This window comes from Protobothrops mucrosquamatus, unplaced genomic scaffold (genome assembly GCF_001527695.2).
Source record: "Protobothrops mucrosquamatus isolate PMUCROS unplaced genomic scaffold, P.Mucros_1.0 scaffold243, whole genome shotgun sequence".
Classification (NCBI taxonomy): domain Eukaryota; kingdom Metazoa; phylum Chordata; class Lepidosauria; order Squamata; family Viperidae; genus Protobothrops; species Protobothrops mucrosquamatus.
The window spans coordinates 535,611-554,923 of NW_015386593.1; the positions used below are offsets into that span (position 1 = coordinate 535,611).

Here is a 19,313-nt window from a genome sequence, read left to right on the forward strand (position 1 = left end):
GTCTTCCAGCGTCAGCCGTGAATCCAGGAGGACGCCCAAGTTGCGTACCCTCTCCGAGGGGGCCAAAGTTTCGCCCCCTATAGTCAGCGATGGACTCAGCTGACTATGCCGAGACGCCGGTAACCACAGCCACTCGGTCTTGGACGGGTTGAGCCTGAGTCTGTTCCTCCCCATCCAGACCCTCACGGCCTCCAGACACTCCAGTTGGGTCTCTGTTATTAAAATACATATTACAAATTCCTAGCCAATGCTATGGCAACATATAAGGATTGCAGACTGAAGCCATATTCCCAAATGTGTAGAGGCTTGTATTCCCTGCAAACTGCCCAGTTATACTCACCATCAGAAGAGCTACATATTTCAAAGAGGATCTCATTTTTGAAGTACTTTAGAACCTCAAAATCTTCTACATAAAACACCATCTCAGGCTTCCCACTGATCTCCATCAGCTGTGTTTTGTTAGCCTGGAACAGCCCCACTGAGTAAATGATTATATTTTCCTCTCTCAAAGCTTCTGCATGGTTTTTCACCTCATCTTGTGCTTCCCCATTAGTTATCAGAATAAGAACTTTCTTGACATATAGCCGTGCTCCTTTGGCGGGTTTGAAATAATTGGACACAAATTGCAGTGCACCTCCAGTGAGTGTGCTCTGTCCCATAAGAGACATTCTCCCAATAGCATTGTTGATATCTAGTTTTGTCAAGTGTTGATTTAGTTGAAATTCTTCTTTGCATTTATCACTGAATTGGACAACTCCAACGTGCACCGTCTCTGGACTGACATCAGATTTGTCCACCAGCAACCTCATGAAGTTCTTCATTTTTTCAAAGTTCTCAGTCCCACTGCTTCTAGAGCTGTCCACCAGAAACACAATATCTGTTTTCTTTTCTTTGCAGACTGTTAGAAGAGGAATAAAATAAATATGGTAATATTTGATATATCTTTTTTATATTTACAGTAGTAAATAATATTTACACAAATATTTAAATATTTACACTAGCTGTTAAGTAAAACATATTGGAAATGAATATATTGCATTGGACTGTGGTTCTTGAAATGATGGCATCTGTACCTTTAAATATTATTTTTCAGTTGTTAAATTATCTAAAGGTTTTACTTGTTATCTTATTATAATTTGGCAGCTTGTATTTTTGGCAGCTTGTATTTTTACCCTGGTATATATTCTACTTTTTGCTTAATTAAAAGTCTTATTTCCCAGATTATTTTTGCCAAAATAATGCAACTTTTTCACACTTCAATCACATATGAAGAAATATATCCTTGATCTCATAACTACTAAAAAATATCATGAATATAATTCAAATTTTAAACAAACAGAAAGGTTAATCACAATTAAGTCAAATCTGGAATGCTTATATAATTATCAGTTAACAACAATAATTAGGAACAGTAATTCTATCACTAAGCAAAATGGTCAAAAAAAAATCATATGTCTGAACCAAGCTATGACAATAGTTCCAGCAGTTCTGGTTTCAATTGTTAAATGAATGTCATGTGATTATTAAGTGTGATGTCATCTGACCATTATTTGGACTTCCTGCCAGCTTCCTCATTGACTTTGCTTGTTGCAAGTTGCACTGAAAGTCACAAATTATAATCACAAGACCACAAAACACTGCATCATCATAATTGCATGCATAATTGCAATCCATTTCATTTTCTTAAAAGTTTTAAATTGCTGAAATCTATCATATTATGAAATCTCAGGAGCCTATGATGTGATAAGGGGGTCCCTATAACATGGTTAAAAGAATCAAGATGTAGTCACAACAATCCAATCAAGGTTCCATCCACTTTTTGTGTGTGGTGTGCATACATGGCATATAAAAAACAAGTGGAGATTTGACTGGCCTATCATGGTGATTAACTTGCCTTTTTTATCCTACCCTTAGATACCCCTAATATAAAATTTCCTGAGATTTTGGCCATTTCAGAAGTTAGTTAGTTAGTTAATAGCAAGCATAAGCTGTCCAACTGAAAATGACTTTGGGCAGCATGCTGTTAAAAACATATCCAATAATTATTTAAAAAACCAAAAGGGGAAATAAGCCCAGAACTAATATAATTAACATCTGAGCAAAAAATTCTCACAAAGCCGCATATTCCTAACCAGCCCCTTTGCCCTCATTTGCCACCCCTAGAGGAGACATGCCTCTTACTTTGATTTATTTTGGCCAATGACCAGCTTGTAACAAAATATACCTGCTAGCCATGGATCAACTTTTATTAATAAAATATAAACCAAAACTATAATCCTTTACCTTCTGTAGCACAGATCTCCCGAACAACATCATTCTTTATGTACTTTAAAGAGGCAAAATCATTCACAAAATAAGCTTGATTAGTTGAATCTGCAATTGTGTAGATCTGAGATGCATTTGTGTGTCTTACACCAATGGCATAAAGATTTATCTTCTCATTCCGCAATCTCCTGGCAGGCTCCTTTACATGGTCTTTTGATATCTGGTCTAATAACACAATCAGATGGCAGGGTACATTTCTGGAACGCTGACTTTGGAATTTCCTGAACAAGGGCTGAATGAATGTCAAAGCTGCTCCTGTGTGAGGAGTCCCACCAATTTGACGAATGTTATCAATGGCTTTCAATATATCATTTGTTTTGCCGAATTCCTCAAGATCAAACTCCAGTTCACTGGTTTCAGCATACTGTACAACTCCAATGCGGACTTTATTTGGGCCAATGGTAAACAATTTAACTACTTCTTTCAAAAATAATTTAAGATCCACAAAGTCATAATAATCGAGGTTTGATGAACCATCAATGAGAAAATAAATATCAGCTTCTTCCATATCCACACATCCTGTAAGCGACAGAATGTTGGTGCATGATGAGATATTTAACCATTGAATACAAGCATTTTTTTGCTGACTTCTATCTTTCCCTGAGCATTATGCTGACGAGGCAACCATTGACTTGTCCATCACAGTCTTGGACCAAGCCACTGAAACTGGGTAAACCAGGAAAGAAATATCTATCGTTTTTTTCAGAATACATAGATACATGTAAAATCTAGATGCATAGGTTCTTTTATATATAAAAAAAATTGACTCATGGCTACACATTAACCAGAGAAGGACAGAATTAGTGACAAATGGCAGAATTTCATGTTTAATGTGATGATGCAAAGCAGCCAAGGCTGCATTATGCATATTAACAAGCCTGAGATATTTTCCTCTTTTTGTGGATTGTTGGAATAGGGTTCCTTTAGTGAATTAAGAATTCATTTAAAAGTTTTGTTGAGTATTTAAACAATACACACAATAGCAATTCAGAATAAAATTGATTGCAATTTCATTCTAAATTTTAATCCAAAACTATATATTTAAAAAGCTAAAGAAAAAAAGAAAACACACAATGATATTATTGTAACTCCACTACTTTTCTGCAATATCAAAGTGAGAATATGACATGATTATATATTATAATAATAAATTATGGTACTATTAGACAATGATAATATTAAAATTATTTAATTTAGTTTTTAAAAAAGAAATGAAGTATCATATTGTCAGTCTTGCCTTAATGCTGATACAAAGGCTGTTCACAGGCTGAGAGTTGACACATTTATTAAGCCAATCTTTATTTATGGCTCCTGAGCTGTTGCAAACAAGTGGCACTATAGATTTCATTTTTTAAATAAAAATATTGATATCCTCCCCAAATATGCAGCCCCTAACACAGGGCTTTTCAACCTTTTCACCCATTGTACCACTTTTAGGATATGGCAATATCCGAGTACCACCAGTTGCCTAGCAAGGTGTCAAAAACTTTATGAGTAAAGAAAAAAGGAAAAAAGTGATAAAGTACAGGTAGTCCCCGACTTACAACAGTTTGCTTAGTGACTGTTCGAAGTTACAATGGCACTGAAAAAAGTGCCCCCCAAGCCACAGCCGAGCAAGACACCTGCCTGCCCGCCCAGTGGCGCTCTTCCTCCTGTCTGAGGTTTTCATTGTTGTGAGCATTTCTGTTGAGGATTGGCAGCGGGGGTGGGATGGGGGGGTGTTTGGTTTTTATTCTCCCCCGTCTGCTGGGTGGTTGCAGCAGGTTTTGGTCACTTCACATGACCCTAGGACACTGTGACCATCATAAATATGAATCAGTTGCCAAGCATCTGAATGTAAATCACAAGACCCTGGAGATGCTGCAACATTCCAGCTGATCGGTGCTTCTTCTGGGTTCAGCAGAAGTACCAGGATCAGTGCTGCTTTCCAGCTGATTGGTGCTTCTTCAGGGCTCAGCAGAAGCACCAGGATCAGTGCCAAGCTCCAGCTGGAGCCTGGCGCTGATCCTGGCACTTCCGCTGAACCCTGACAGTCCCAAAGAAGCACCAATCAGCTGGAAAGCGGCACTGATCCTGGCGCTTCCGCTGAGCCCTGACAGCCCTGCAGCTCCAGCCATCTCTTGCTCAGGCTTGTGCAGTGCTGCCACCGGTTCAGCTCATTCCCCTCTCCCGCTAGGATGGTCGCGTACCACCTGCCAGGTGCCAATGTACCACAGGTGATACCCGTACCACAGGTTGAAAAGCCCTGCCCTAACACACCAAGTAAAGCACAGTGCAAACTTTCCACTGTCAGAAATTACACACTACTATTTTAGAGTAATGAAGAATTTCCAGAAATCTCATGTGTTCTTTGATCTTTGGGTTGATCTCATAAATATATTCCTCTATAGATTTTGTAACATTTCTTACAGCTACTTAATAAAAACTACCTTTTTATTATATATTTGAGTGCTCAGTTTCTAGAATGTTCTCACATCAATTTGGGCAAGAAAACAGTTCTTATAGAACATGTTTACATACTTCTCTCTTGATTTTGCCTGTTAAGAGCCCACCCCTGCAAACTTTGTTGAGAAGAAATTACCTTTTTTCAGAAGTTCTGTTCTTTTGGTATCCATATAGAGTTTCTGCTGTATTTGATTCATAATTTTCTTCTGAAAATCCAGAGATTTATTAAGCAACTGAGAAAATGTGTTTAGTTGAGTAACATACTGTGGTGATGGGTAAGCAGCAATCTGGCTTAATTGGGTAATATTGGCCTCTTTAATGCCAACAGCAAATACAGTCACACCAGCTCTTCTGAGCAATTTAGCTGCATCTTTCACATCCTCTTCTGAAGGCCTGTGACTAATCAGAAGGGCTATTTGTTCCACCCCTTGAGCCTTCCTGCTTCCAGCACTGGCACTGAAGACTTTCTGTCTTGTAAAATTAATGGCAGAACCTATGTTAGCTTTTCCTGGCTTAGGTGATAGGCCCTGGATATGTTGTAGAAGGTGAATTCCATCAGTTGTCATCTGCAGTGAAGATATCACCTGGGGCTTAGTGCTGAAAGTCACTAGGCCTATTCTTATGCATTTCTCCTTCACATCCAAAGAAGATACCAGGTTTTCTAAAAAGAGCTGCATCTTTTCGAAGTTTGTTTGTGACGAGCCTGCATCCACTATAAATACTAAATCAGCAGCTCCATCACTATGACATGCTATAATTAGAAGGAAACACAACATTGCATTTTGGATTCTATATAGCTTTTTCAAGCACCTCTATTAGTGAATCAACATATCCACATTTATCCATTCCAAAGTATCTGCTTTCTGCTTTGCTTTTGCTCTGGCACATCTTTTCCAAATAGTGCCTTTCAGAGATACTGAACTATAACCTCCACCCTCACTAGCCAACAAGGTCTTGGCCAGGCTGGAAAATATAGGCACATCTGGAGCACACAAGGTTACTGGGAAGAGACTGCTCTAGGTCAGTAGCATTCAGTCTTTTGGCAAGTGGAAACTACTGAGGGTTGTCAGAAAGGAGAATTATACTAAGGATAGAGGTCTTAACTTTGGGAGGGGGGAGTTCAAATCTGTCAACATAAAGACTTAACATGCCTATTTTCTAACTGTTGTTTTGCATGAAAACTGGCAACTTTTTGGAGGAATTAAAATTTATTTCTGAGAGCCAGGGAATAAGAGAATAAGAAAGAATTATTGGTGAGTCAAGTGCATCCCCCACCAGCAGGAAATGTTTGTATAGTACAATGATGGCGAACCTTTTAGAGACCATGTACCAAAACTGCAATCCAAAACCCACTTATTTATCGCCGGGTGTCAGATAGGTGTGACCCACTGAGTGGGCATGGCTGTAGTCATGGCAGACTGGGTGGGTGTGGTCGCCTCGATGTTGCTCGGGAGGGATGCCTGTGGGGGCCGGGCAGGGTTGGGGGAGATTCAGGGGGTCTCCGGCAGGTGGAGCGATGGGCAGGAGGCTCGTCCTGCGGGGTGAGGCGAGGCAAGGCAAGGCAGGGGTGCCATTGTCGCAGGGCAAGGCAAGGCAGGAGCCGAGGCAGCTGCTGCCTGACACCATCGGCCCACACACACAAAGGCCAGCAAGCGCATGGGGGCCGACAGTGTCCGTCAGCAGCCACAGGCTGCTGGCCCCTCGACTAGCGCACTGTGGGGCTCTGCAGCCCGCCACCAGCAGTTCAGAGAAGCCGCCTCTGAGCTGGACAGTCGGCCGACAGCTGAGAACGCGATGCAGTGAGTCGTGCTTGGGAAAAGGAAAGCATGCGAGGCCAGGAGGGACGGGGGAAGGTAAACCAGCCGTTCTGGGATGCATCCGGCCACGTGGGACCTTGGTGAGTTAGCGGGTAGCTGGTTGAAGAGGGATGGTTGCCATCTTCAGGGCATGGCACGCGTGCCCACAGAGAGGGCTCTGAGTGCTGCCTCTGGCACGCATGCCATAGGTTCGCCACCACTGGTATAGTGAATCGGGATGCAGATATTTAGATGTACTTTTATTAAATGTTTCTTGACCAGAGATCTCATAATACATCCAGTAGCACAAGGCATTATATCTAGCACTGTCTTTGCTATTTTTCTACACAATAGTATCCAGATCCCAAAGGTACTTTTTCACGAGGCAGCTGGACTTTCTTGTTTCTTGTTTCGTGAAAAAGCACCTTTGGGATAACTATGACCTGGATGACTGAGGATCTCCATAGACAATAGTTTCCAGAGTTGCATTGTTGAGATGAAATTGGAATGAATGAATGAATGAATGAATAAATAAATAAATAAATAAATAAATAAATAAATAAATAAATAAATAAATCAATCAATCAATCAATCAATCAATCAATCAATCAATCAATCAATCAATCAATCAATCATTTTGGTAAGTAGATATGCTAACTTTCCAAAGTTAAATAAATCAAATTTACACTTTTGTGGCTACTACTAATTCCTTTCTAATAAATCTATTAGTCGTGGAATATCTTACCTTCTATTGCTGTTTTGTAATTCATGTTTACAGCTGTCATATTTAAAAGGTTTATATCAGTATTACCTATGTGAATAGCTTCAACCACAATCCTAGAAATATTCCAAGCAAATAAACTAAGATCTTCTATTCTAGGAAAGAAGAAATAAAATGGCTTTGTAGCCATCAGACGTAGTTCATCAGTAGAGGCCTCCTCCACCCCAATTGAAATGATATTTACTCCAGCTTTCTGCAGCAGCAAACCAGCTTCTTTTATATCATCTTTAGATTGTTGAGATGTGATCAATATCAAAATCTTGGATCTTTCTTCTCCAAGAATTGGTTTCCAGTAATCAATCTCATGTATTTTGTAGAGAGCACTGCCAGTTTTTAATAAGCCCGTTCTAAGCACCATTTTCTTTTTGATGTGATTTAACATTGGATTCTTTCCTTTGTAGGTATCCAGTTGGAATTCACTATATACTTGATCAGTATATTGAGCAAGTGCGATGCGATATTCATTAGGGCCAAAAGGTAAAATCTTGATTACTGTACTAATAAATGTTTTGACATGCAGGAAAGATGTATTACTACTGGAAACCAAAAACATAATATCAACAGGCTTGGGAACTGAAAAAGAAGAAAAGATATAATTATATCATGTAATGCTTAAGCATTATGGCTATAAAATAAAATGTTCAGGTATTTCAGTACATTTTCAAAGAACCCAATAAAGTGAACTATGCAACTGGAAGCTAAAAGCCTAAAACTGCTTTTCAAAACTGTGTAGAACAGATCATAAGGTATAACTAGAAAAGGCCCATAATCTGTCAAGGACCTTGAAGTGCAGTCATTAGAGTCCTCCAGAATTTATTGCCACTTAGAAGCTGGCAAGCTGGCAAAGGGAAAACATTGTTTAAAATATGATTAGAGATTAAAATTAAATTATGTTTAATTTGAGTTGTTTTTAGTGAGATGGTTGGCTATATAAGTGTTATTAATAAATACATATTTAAATTTAATTAGAGCATTGGATTTAATATTGGACTTCATGTTAGCCCATGACAAAAGAGAGCTAGGTTCATGGCAGTCCTTATATGTAAAGGCTATTGTGTAATCTTGGGCCAGCTACTATCTCATCTACTGCACAACAGAGAAAAGTTCTAGTTATGGAGGAAATAGCAGGAGGGAGGTTTATGCAAGCCTCTTGAATATCCCAAAGATGCTTTCTTTCAAAAGGCAACTGGACTTACTTGTTTTGATATAAGATGTTTCGCTTCTCATCCAAGAGGCTTCTTCAGTTCTGACTGAATGGTGGAGAATGGATGGATTTACATTCCTTGCAGTCATATGGTCATTAGCCCTCTGAGAATCTAATGACATGACTGCAAGAAATATAAATCCTTCTATTCTCCACCGTTCAGTCAGAACTGAAGAAGCTTCTTGGATGAGAAGTGAAATGTCTTCTATCAAAACAAGAAAGTACAGTTGCCTTTTGGAAGAAAGCACCAATGGGAAAAACCATGACCTGGATGATTGAGAATCTCCATAGACATTAAGCCTCTTAAATTTCTTTCCAGAGGACTCCAGATGGCATTTTGTTTAAGATGCTCTCATATTTTAATTCAGGTATTAATCTTTTCCCCAAAGAATGAACTGTATTTGTATGCAAAGAAATTTACAGGGAACAGCAGAATCCTCTCTTTCTATTCCTCTGTCTTCTGCACAGATACATCATCATAGGAGGAAACAATATTATTTCAGTTTTTAAATATCATCTGCTATTCATTCCTGAAAACTCTTGGAACAGTTAAAGGCATACTGGAGTGCAATTCAGCAATTTTTAATGAGCAAAACAAACTAATAAAAATATTCTCATTTTTAAAAATTGCAGTAACATTGAAAAAAGATTTTTAAAGTTCTCCAGATAGAAGATTGAAATAAGTAGGTCATCAACTGGCCATTAAAAAAAAAGTAAGACTGAGTAGCAGTCTACTTCTCAATCAGTCAAAACATCTTCTACCTCTTGTGTCACTTGCCAGCCTTTTCTCCACCTCATTTAAGGAAACTGACCTCTGATTTGCATGTACTCTTTGAATTCTAAGAACTATAAATTCCAAAGTCCTGGAGGCTAACTGGTTGAAAAGAACTGCTGATAGCAATCCTTTGTTATATGCTAACTGTCTTACATTTTTCACAGTAATTCAAACACATCTTTCTTTTGGTGTCATATTCATGGAACTCCTGTTTTATACTACTAAATCTTAGCTGTTTCTAGGTAAATCTTACCATTAGGGAATTTTAAAAAAATCTATTGTACCTGGTTTCTCAGCCATGAAAGTCTGTGTCCCAGTAACTATGAAAATTAATATCAACAGCATTTTCAAAGTTTGAGCAATGTTCCAATCCTTAGCTGTAAAGGAAAAATTTTAAATGCCATTTATATTTATTTCACATGTAATTGCAATTAATTTTGAACTATATGACAAGAGAATATGACATAAAGATGAGCCAGAGCCTAAAACAAAGGCCAATATTTGCACACACAAGTTCACATATTTGATATATATAAACCCATACCATGTATGCCAGGATATTATCTTCCAGTAATATCCATAGGGACATCCAAATAGGCAAGATGGTAGTCACAGCATCATGATTGAACCTAGTTTCCTACTTGTACATGTATTGATGCATATCCAACTATTGAAGGCAACAGACTAGCTTAGAAAATGGTAGACAGGCTTTGTAGTGGGTTGAATTTTTCCCCTCACAGAGAGTTATAGTTGGGAAATAATAGCCAGGACAAACACTAAGGGGACTGTAGTTGGTGTCTCTACAGCATCTGTTGTATGAGGTGGCTAGTTGAACATTTCCCTTTTAAAACTATTATCAGAACTAATTATTTCATTTTACATTTTGGCAAGAGCTTGTCTACAAACCTGTAGATTCAATTTACGTTAAAACAAGTTTAACTTTGGCTAGACATGGCTTATTCCTCCACAAAGGTCGGCAAGCATTCACAACCTAAGTCTTGCCTGTTGTACTTGAGAACCATGCATACAATCCTTAGAGACTCCAAAAGTTGCCAGCAAATTCCAATTTAATATGTTTGAAGAGAAAATAAGCAAATAAAGAATTCTAAAATACACTGTAATTAATTTGAATGAGGAACTTTATTTTAATCTTGGAATCCTTTACTTTTCTAATTAGTTAAGTAAAGGTCTTAGCCTAAAACCACCTATGAATCCCTGTCATAGACAATTGTTTTCAGTTCATATCAACTAGGTTCACACATTCTCTAAATGCGAATCAGGCCTCTGCATCTAAGGGGCAGTAATTTCTGGGCTCTTAAATTATTGTTATTGGGCCTTGAGAACAGTTGATAAAATAATTCTATCTCAAATACTATGGCACAACATTCATATCTGTAAACTATATCAGCCTTTTGAGGACTTTTTAAAAGTCAGCCACTAATTTTGTTCCATTTTGTTGCAGTCAATATGATATAGCAGTTAAGGCTGGGAGACTATAAGTTCTAGTCTGCCTTAGACACAAAACCAGCTGGGTAACTTTGGGCCAATCATTCTCTCTCAGCCCTAGGAAGGAGGAAAAACTGTGCAAGGATTTTCCAGGCAGTTGCAAGGAGTCACTACTGACTTGACGGCATTAAAAAAGTTTCATTTTAAAAACAACACTGCATTCATTCTTTGACATCACTACTATCCTTTGCATTCTTGTCCCATGACTACTTTATAAACAATCAATCCCTAATAAAAAATTGGTTCCACATAGTAAGTTAGTAAATGTGTCACAAATTTGATTTTCAGATAAAGTGTCTAGCAAGTTTCAAAAATCAAGATATCATTAACTTGTTTTAGCTCCAAAAGACACAGTTGGTTACACTCTATTGCTCAGATTTTCTGAGGAGATAGAATGCTCAGAATGTTTGCTATGTGAACATTCAAACACGTGGTAATGTCTGAACAAGTGCTATATTTGTATCCTGATCTTCCATCCGATGAGGCCTCATTTTTTCCATTCTTTGACATAAATGTATCATTTCTTACACAGGACAGCAGAATGTATGCTGAAAGCCAAAGATCTTGGCAAGGCTTTAATTTGCTTTGCATATGGTATTAATCTTCAAAAGCCAAACTAAGTCCCTGAACATCAAAATGGACTTGAGAAAATATATTTATATTTGTAAACTAAGTAAAGTGTAGAACAAAAATTAATTATTCTCCAGCCTTAATTGTGGTTTGCCTTTTTTTCACCAATTCAAAAGGTGTTCTCTCTCATTGTTTTTTAAACAACACAAAGGAAGTCCATTATTGCTGTGACAAATAAGAAGGTTAAAACATCTCCCCACAGTGATAAAGCAGTGTTTCAGTATACTATAATCTATACATTTTTTTAAAAAAATGTTGTTACCATTCTAACATATAGGATTTGAAGCTGGCTATTATGGATCCCTATTGTCTAAAATCACTGTCAAGTACATATTGATAGCAAACAAACTAGGTGATCCTAATTTTTGCATTGTTATGCAAAGATGTTATACTACAATAAGGAAATGTACTTCCATACTAAAATTTCAAAGGTTTTGTCAAATTGTTGAATAAACTGATCTATATCTGATTTAGATTATCCTAACATGATGAAATCTCCAGTGGAGACTGCTAATAAGCACTTTGCCCTTTAGCAGATGTCAAAATGAAGCTACAAACAATGGAATCAATTGAATATCAAAAATATAACTCAGAATCTAAAAGATTAGTCCTATCTCCCAGATGAGATCTGCAGTGTGCGATTAGCCATTTGCTAGAATATCACATAGATTACAAAAAAGGTTGTTACATTCAACTCTCATTATGATTCTAACAAAATTCACTATTATGTAGGCTCAAAATATTTTTCTGCTTGAGGCAAAGAGAATAAACTTGTCCTCAATATAAAGGCTAAACCAATCATTTAGTCATCTGAGGCAAATAAAAAAATCCCATTAATCTCTTCTTATAATAATATTAGTCTCTTCTTATAATAATAAAAAAACATTAACAGAATAACAGAGTTGGAAGGGACATTGGAGGTCTGCTAGTCCAACGCCCCCTGCTCTGGATCTAGGCCAGATCCAGCCCACGATTTAGATGTGGCCCAGGGGGGCCACCCTGGAGAAGGCAAGGGGCTGGCCACTGCTGTCTCGGCCACGGCCCACCCCAGCCCGACCAGGTGCTCCACCTGGGTGCGTGTACAGGAGGCGGCGAGTGTATGGGGACTGGCAATGGCTGGCAGCAGCTCCAGCTCGTTGGGCCTTTGGCAAGTCAGGGCATCGAATAAGCAGCACTCAGCCCTGCCAACAACAACAACAACAACAACAACAACAACAACAACAACAATAATAATAATAATAATAATTGGATTGGAAGGGACTCTGGAGGTCTTCCAGTCCAACCCCCTGCTCAGGCAGGAAACCCTATACCATTTCAGACAAATGGTTGTCCAGTCTCTTCTTAAAAGCTTCCAGTGTTGGAGCATTCACAACTTCTGGAGGCAGGTTGTTCCACTGATTAATTGTTCTGTCAGGAAATTTCTCCTTAGTTCTAGGTTGCTTCTCTCTTTGATTAGTTTCCATCCATTGCTTCTTGTTCTGCCTTCAGGTGCTTTGTAGAATAGCTTGAGTCCCTCTTCTTTGTGGCAACCTCTGAGATATTAGAACACTGCTATCAGATCACCCCTCGTCCTTCTCGTCATTAAATTAAACATGCCCAATTCCAGCAACCATTCTTCATATGTTTTAGCTTCCAGTCCCCTAATCATCTTTGTTGCTCTTCTCTGTACTCTTTACAGAGTCTCAACATCTTTTATACATTGTGGTGATGAAAACTGGATGTAGTATTCCAAGTGTGGCCTTACTAAGGCATTATAAAGTGGTATTAACACTTCATGTGATCTTAATTCTATCCCTCTGTTAATGCAGTCTAGCATTGTGTTGGCTTTTTTGGCAGATACAGCACACTGCTGGCTCATATTTAAGTGATTGTCCACTAGGACTCTGAGATCCCTCTCACAGTTACCACTATTGAACAAGGTACCACCTATACTGTACCTGTGCATTTGGTTTTTCTTGCCTAAATGTAGAACCTTATTTTTTTCACCATTGAATTTTATTTTATTAGATAGCACACAATGTTCAAGTCTGTCAAGATCCTTCTGTATCTTAAGCCTATCTTCTGGAGTGTTTGGTTATTCCTGCCAAGTAGCTTGGTGTCATCTGCAAATTTGATGAGTTCACCATCTATCCCCTCATTCAAATCATTGATGAAGATTGTGAAGAGCACTGGGCCCAGAACCGAGCCCTGGGGCACCTCACTACACACTTACTTCCATGTAGATGCAGTTCCATTGAGGACCACATGCTGAGTACAGCCAGTCAGCCAGGTACAAATCCATCTGGTGGTGATGCTGTCTAACCCACATTTTTCTATCTTATCAAGTAGTAGGTTGTGGCCTACTTTATCAAATGCTTTACTGAAGTCCAAGTAAATTATATTCACAGCATTCCTCTGGTCCACTAATTTTGTCACCTGGTCAAAGAATGCAATAAGATTCTGGCATGATCTGTTTTTGACAAACTCATGTTGGCTTTTGGTAATGACTTGGTTTGCCTCTAAGTGTTCACTGATTCATTGCTTGATTATCTTTTCCAGAATCTTCCCAGTTATTGAGGTCAGGCTGATAGGTCTGTAGTTTTCTGGGTCCATTTTTTTTCCCTTTTTTGAAGATGGGAACTACATCAGCTCTTTTCCAGTCCTCTGGTAGTTCCCCAGTGCTCCAGGATCTTTGAAAGATATAGTTCAGTGGTTCTGTCAGTTCCTTCAGAACCTTGGGGTGTAATCCATCTGGTCCTGGTGATTTGAACTCGTCTAGGCTGGACAGATACTCATTTATCATTTTCTTGCCTATCTTAATTTGTATTTCTAATCTGTTTTTTACAGTACTGTTTTTGATAGGTTGGACTATTTTTTCACTTTCTATAAAGACGGATGCAAAAACAAGTTAAGTAGTTCTGCTTTCTCCCTGTTGCTTGTCACCTTCTTGCCACTTTCTCCTTAACTTTTTTCTTGTTTTTTACGTGTTGAAAGAAGCTCTTTGTTGTTGTTGTTGTTGTTGTTGTTGTTGTTGTTATTTTTGACTTTTGTCTCAAGCCTTAGTTCATTTTGGGCCTTAGCTTTCCTCACTTCATCTTTGCAGGCTCGGGCTGATATTCTGCCTTAGTTACGTGCCTCTCTTGCCACTTTTATACTTGTCCTTTTTGTCTTTCAATTTATCAGAGAGTTCTTTATGCAGCTGTGCTGGTTTCTTTTCAGAGCTGTTATTTTTCTTCTTTGTTGGTATTGTGTTAGCCTGGTCTTTTATAGTCTCACTTTTCAAAATTTCCCAAGCTTCTTGAGTTGTTTTCCCCTTGAGGATCTCATCCATGGAATCCTTCCCAAGCTCTCTCTAAGTTTATTGAAATTAGCTCTCTTACAGTCCAAGACACTAGTTTGACTATATTCTATTGCTTGTGCTTGCATAATGTTGAATTCCAATATTGCATGATCACTTCCCCCCCACCAAGGTTCCTGTGGCTTCAACACCTTCTATCATTTCATCTCTGTTAGTGAGAATTAAGTTCAATACGGTTAATCCCCTAGTTCCCTTCTCTACTTTTTGGGAGACAAAGTTGTCTGCTAGGTTTGACAGGAATCTATTTGATCTTCCACTTGGTGCAGAGTTTGTCTCCCAGTTGATGTCAGGGTAATTAAAGTCCCCCATTACTATTGTGATGTGCTTCCTACATACCTTAGTTAGCTGACTAGCAAAAAGTTCATCTATTTCCTCTTTTGGTTGGGTGGCCTATAGTATACACCTATGGCAATGTCATTTTTCCTCTTTTATATTGACCCAAATGCCTTCAAGACAGTTTTCATCATTGTTGTGCTCTATTTATGTAGAGATGTAGTTATTTCTTATCTAGAGAGCAACTCCAGCTCCTCTTTTATTTAGTCTGTTTCTTTTAAATAATTTAAATTCCTCTAACTGTGTGTTCCATTTGTGTATTTCATCCCACCAAGTTTCCGTAATGGCAACAATATCATATCTGCCCTCATTTACCTGAATTTCTAATTCACCATTTTTATGGCTCATACTCTGTACGTTGGTGTATAGATATTTGAATCCTTTATAGCTGATCCTGTGTTTACTTTCTACATAAACTGTGTGGTGCCTGAGTTTCCCTATTTCCTTACCACCCACCGCTATATATGAGTACAGAGTCACAAGGATAATTTTTAAGTAAATCCACTGTGTAGAATATTCATCATATTCTAGTGTAATTTCTTACTTTGAACTGGGCAAGCCCTGGTTTTTTTTTCATTATTGTTATTTTCAATGCATAGGGAACTTTTTTTCAACATGTCATTTGAAGTACGTTCTACCAGACTATTTGCTTTCTCTCAAAAGCTCTTCAGCACTTGAGATGATTAAACATTGTTCAATTGTCATTTGAGAAGTAATAGTATTCTGGAAGCTGTTAAATAATATCTGACGCTCCTTTGACTGAAGACTCAGATTTTTGTTTATTTATGTATTTGCAATTAGAATTACTGATATTTCAGAAAAGTCATTATTATGTAACCCTGGCCAGTTAATTTCATTTATTTGTTTACAGATCATCATTTGCAGAATGATTTTTAATGCAAATTATTCAGGTTTATTATCTTTCTATTGAGGTTTTGCAAATATCAACTTTCAAATCTGCCACTTAGGATATCCATTTGCTATTCAGTGTTTATTCCAGGAGAACAGTGTCCTGATTTTTCTCAAAGCTTTCTTTAACTGTACCAATAAGCTTATGAGTCCACCAGGCACCACCCTGAGTGGGTTATAATAATAATAATAATAATAATAATAATAATAATAATAATAATAATAATAATAATAATAATAATAATAATAATAGTAAAGTTGGAAGGGACCTTGAAGGTCATCTAGTCCAACCCCCTGCTCAGGCAGGAAACCCTATACCATTTTGGACAAATGGCTGTCCAGTCTCTTCTTAAAAACTTCCAGTGTTGGAGCATNCTTTATGGCAACCCCTGAGATATTGGAACACTGCTATCATGTCCCCCCTCGTCCTTCTCTTCATTAAACTAGACATACCCAATTCCAGCAGCCGTTCCTTATATGCTTTAGCCTCCAGTCCCCTAATCATCTTTGTTACTCTTCTCTGCACTCTTTCTAAAGTCTCAACATCTTTTTTACATCGCGGTGACCAAAACTGAATGAATATACACTAAAAAAGCAGAGTGCAATATTTAATATCAATGAAACAAAACACAGTATTAAACATCCAACACTTCATATCATCTTTTTAGGTTTAGCTCTGTGATAAGATATACCGTTTCATCAAATATAATTTGGGAATATATTTTGACTCCTTTTTTTTCAAATATAGGAAATCTTTGGTACATTTTTTTTCCTGAACACAGCTTTCAAAAGCTGAGAGACATTTTTTCAAATTGAATGTTTCAGAGAATAAATGTTGTCAGTTACTGTTTTGTGGGCATTTGGGGAGGGGGGGAGCTGTTACGTTATATCATACAGCCTGTAATTTTGAAACATCTTCAGGTCTGAAAATGGGGTGATATAAGTTTCCTATTGATTTTGGGTTAAATCCAGCATTACAAAAATTAGCTAATAAGAATCCTCATTACCCATTGTTAGACTTTTCAGAGACCCCTAATCTAAGTAAATTTGAGACATGCGCAGAAAGAAAGTTTCCCTTTTTAATTCCCTCTGCATCAGCTTCTATCTCTGTTTTCTTGGACATTTTATAATGAAATAATAAACTAAAATTCAGTTGAAAAATCATTTCAGGAAGTCAACAGAGGACAAGTTCTAGTTGTATTTAAGTAGCACTAAATAGCATTTTATTTTATTTTTTCTAAAGCATTTTTATTAAAAAACACACATAATATATTATAACATACAAACAATAGCTAAGTTCACTAGGGTCTATAAAGTGGAAATGGGAAGCTGTTAACACTGTGGTGATTAAACATTTCAAAATAGAAAATTTATATCAATGTTAAACATTTTTTCTAAAATAAGCAACTCTATGTTCAAATTGTATTTTTTAAAGTTCTAGTCTTCATCTCCCTTCATTTTTCCAGGAACTCCACACCATGTTTTTTAGAAGTACCCATCACCTATATAACTTGGGGGTTTTCGTTTTTAGATGGAGAGAAGAAATCTTCTTTCTTACCCTCTCAAAATCTAATTTAGTTTACTTCTTTCAAAGCAAATAATCACAAGGTAGTTAATTTTTTCTAAAGATAGCCTTACTTTGAGTCAGATAGATTCTTCGTTTTCCTAATGCATTCTAAATCATGAATGTTGGAGACATTTTAAAAGGTATTTGCTAAAATGTTCAGCTGTGTTTTGTTTGTTTGTTTGCAACTGGTTTGCCCAAACAATAATATTTAGACCTTCTTTTAATTCACATGATCTTAACATTTTGAAGGAAAAACTGGTAATGGTTATTATAATATGTCTTCATTTAAATACATAAGCTAAAATGTTATAAGCTGATGCCAGGATTTATACATCTTCCCTTATAAAAACATTGTATGTCATTTAAATACTTATTTGGGGGAGAAGATTGAAAGTGAGCCCAATCACCATAATTTAAATAACCATGCAAATCCAGAACAGATATTTTAAAAAAACAAATAAAGCTGCAATTTTATATGCATATCCTGAAAACAGTTTCTATTGAACTCAACACATATGAAGAGAGATCTAATAAGAGACATTGTGTGCAGTAATGAAGTCTGTTGTCATATTCAGCACCAAAGACAGTTGCTATTTAACAAACCTGCAACCGGTCCAAAGAATCTCAGAGGTGGGACTAAGTCTGTCTAATTGATTTGCAGTCCTAGGGTGTAGTTGTAAAAATGTTGCAACGAAACTTTTTGTCCTCAAAATTACAGGCTTATCTCCCCCTGTTTCCTAATTCCCCCTTTTTCCCCAGCAAATTTTCAATGACGATTCTACCACTAGCCAAAGAGAAAGTGACCGTGTCTAAATTTTGACCTATGAGAGTTTTTTACTAACCTGAACTGCTCTTTGGGACTCAATCCAATCTGGTAAATTCCTTCTCCAGGAGCAGAGCTTCTCAGATGGTTCTGGTATTTTGTAGCTTATAGCAAGAGAGAAAGGGGGGAAAAACGTGAAGCATCCTAAAATAAATTCTTCATATGCCTATTTGCAGGGTTAAATATTTTCCCCTCCCAATAAAATTTTGGCAAGCAAGATGATGCCCGCTGATAACAGTTCTGCAAAGTCAATTTGGAGGGGGGAAAAAACTGAGCTGTTCCTGAAGCTTCCTTTGGTGGCTGAAATGCTAGAAGAGCTCCAGTGGGATGAACTTCAAGTGATTTTCCTGGCCTTCCTTAATGCACCATTCTTGGCATTAGACAAAATTAACTGGAGAAGTTTCTTCCTTGTCCAATCCCAGAAATGATTTTGGATTCAGAGTAGACAGGCAGGAGAACCATTGCTGACTTGTATAAATATAATATATTCTTCAAAGGTTTGCTGAAAAATGAATGGTATGTCCGAATACGTGCTTTAATACTCATAATGTGAGAGTACTTAAGGCTATTTCCAATGATAACAATGGAGGAAATGGCATTTCTAAAAGAGGCCTTATATTTCATATTGAACCATACTTGCAGTAGGACCATTGACCTATAGCAACTCAGTCAATGCCCAAAATCTGTTGAAGGGCAAAGAACCCAAGCCACTGTCTGGGTCATTGGATTGATGTCAGGGATGCACATCTGTGGTCAGGACCACCTGTGTTTTTCAAATCACTGGAGCTATCCTCTGAAGTCCTTCCAAAAATCATTTCCAAAACATGATTTTTCAAATAAGAGTAAAGAAACATATTAAATGCAGGGGAGTGTAGGGGGAAT

At 37.6% G+C, this 19,313-nt stretch overlaps 1 protein-coding gene across 1 annotated transcript in view; it reads right to left on the minus strand.

Annotated features, from left to right (window-relative positions):
* LOC107286069 (collagen alpha-6(VI) chain) overlaps nt 1–19,313 on the minus strand; it is a 64,378-nt gene that overhangs the window by 41,758 nt on the left and 3,307 nt on the right. Inside the window, exons 2-6 of the mRNA XM_029283821.1 lie at nt 9,611–9,703; nt 7,312–7,920; nt 4,907–5,521; nt 2,284–2,844; nt 341–898 (exon numbers count right to left, since the gene is read on the minus strand). Of these exons, the coding sequence (XP_029139654.1) occupies nt 341–898; nt 2,284–2,844; nt 4,907–5,521; nt 7,312–7,920; nt 9,611–9,703 (2,436 nt within the window). The remainder of the gene's footprint in view (nt 1–340; nt 899–2,283; nt 2,845–4,906; nt 5,522–7,311; nt 7,921–9,610; nt 9,704–19,313) is intronic.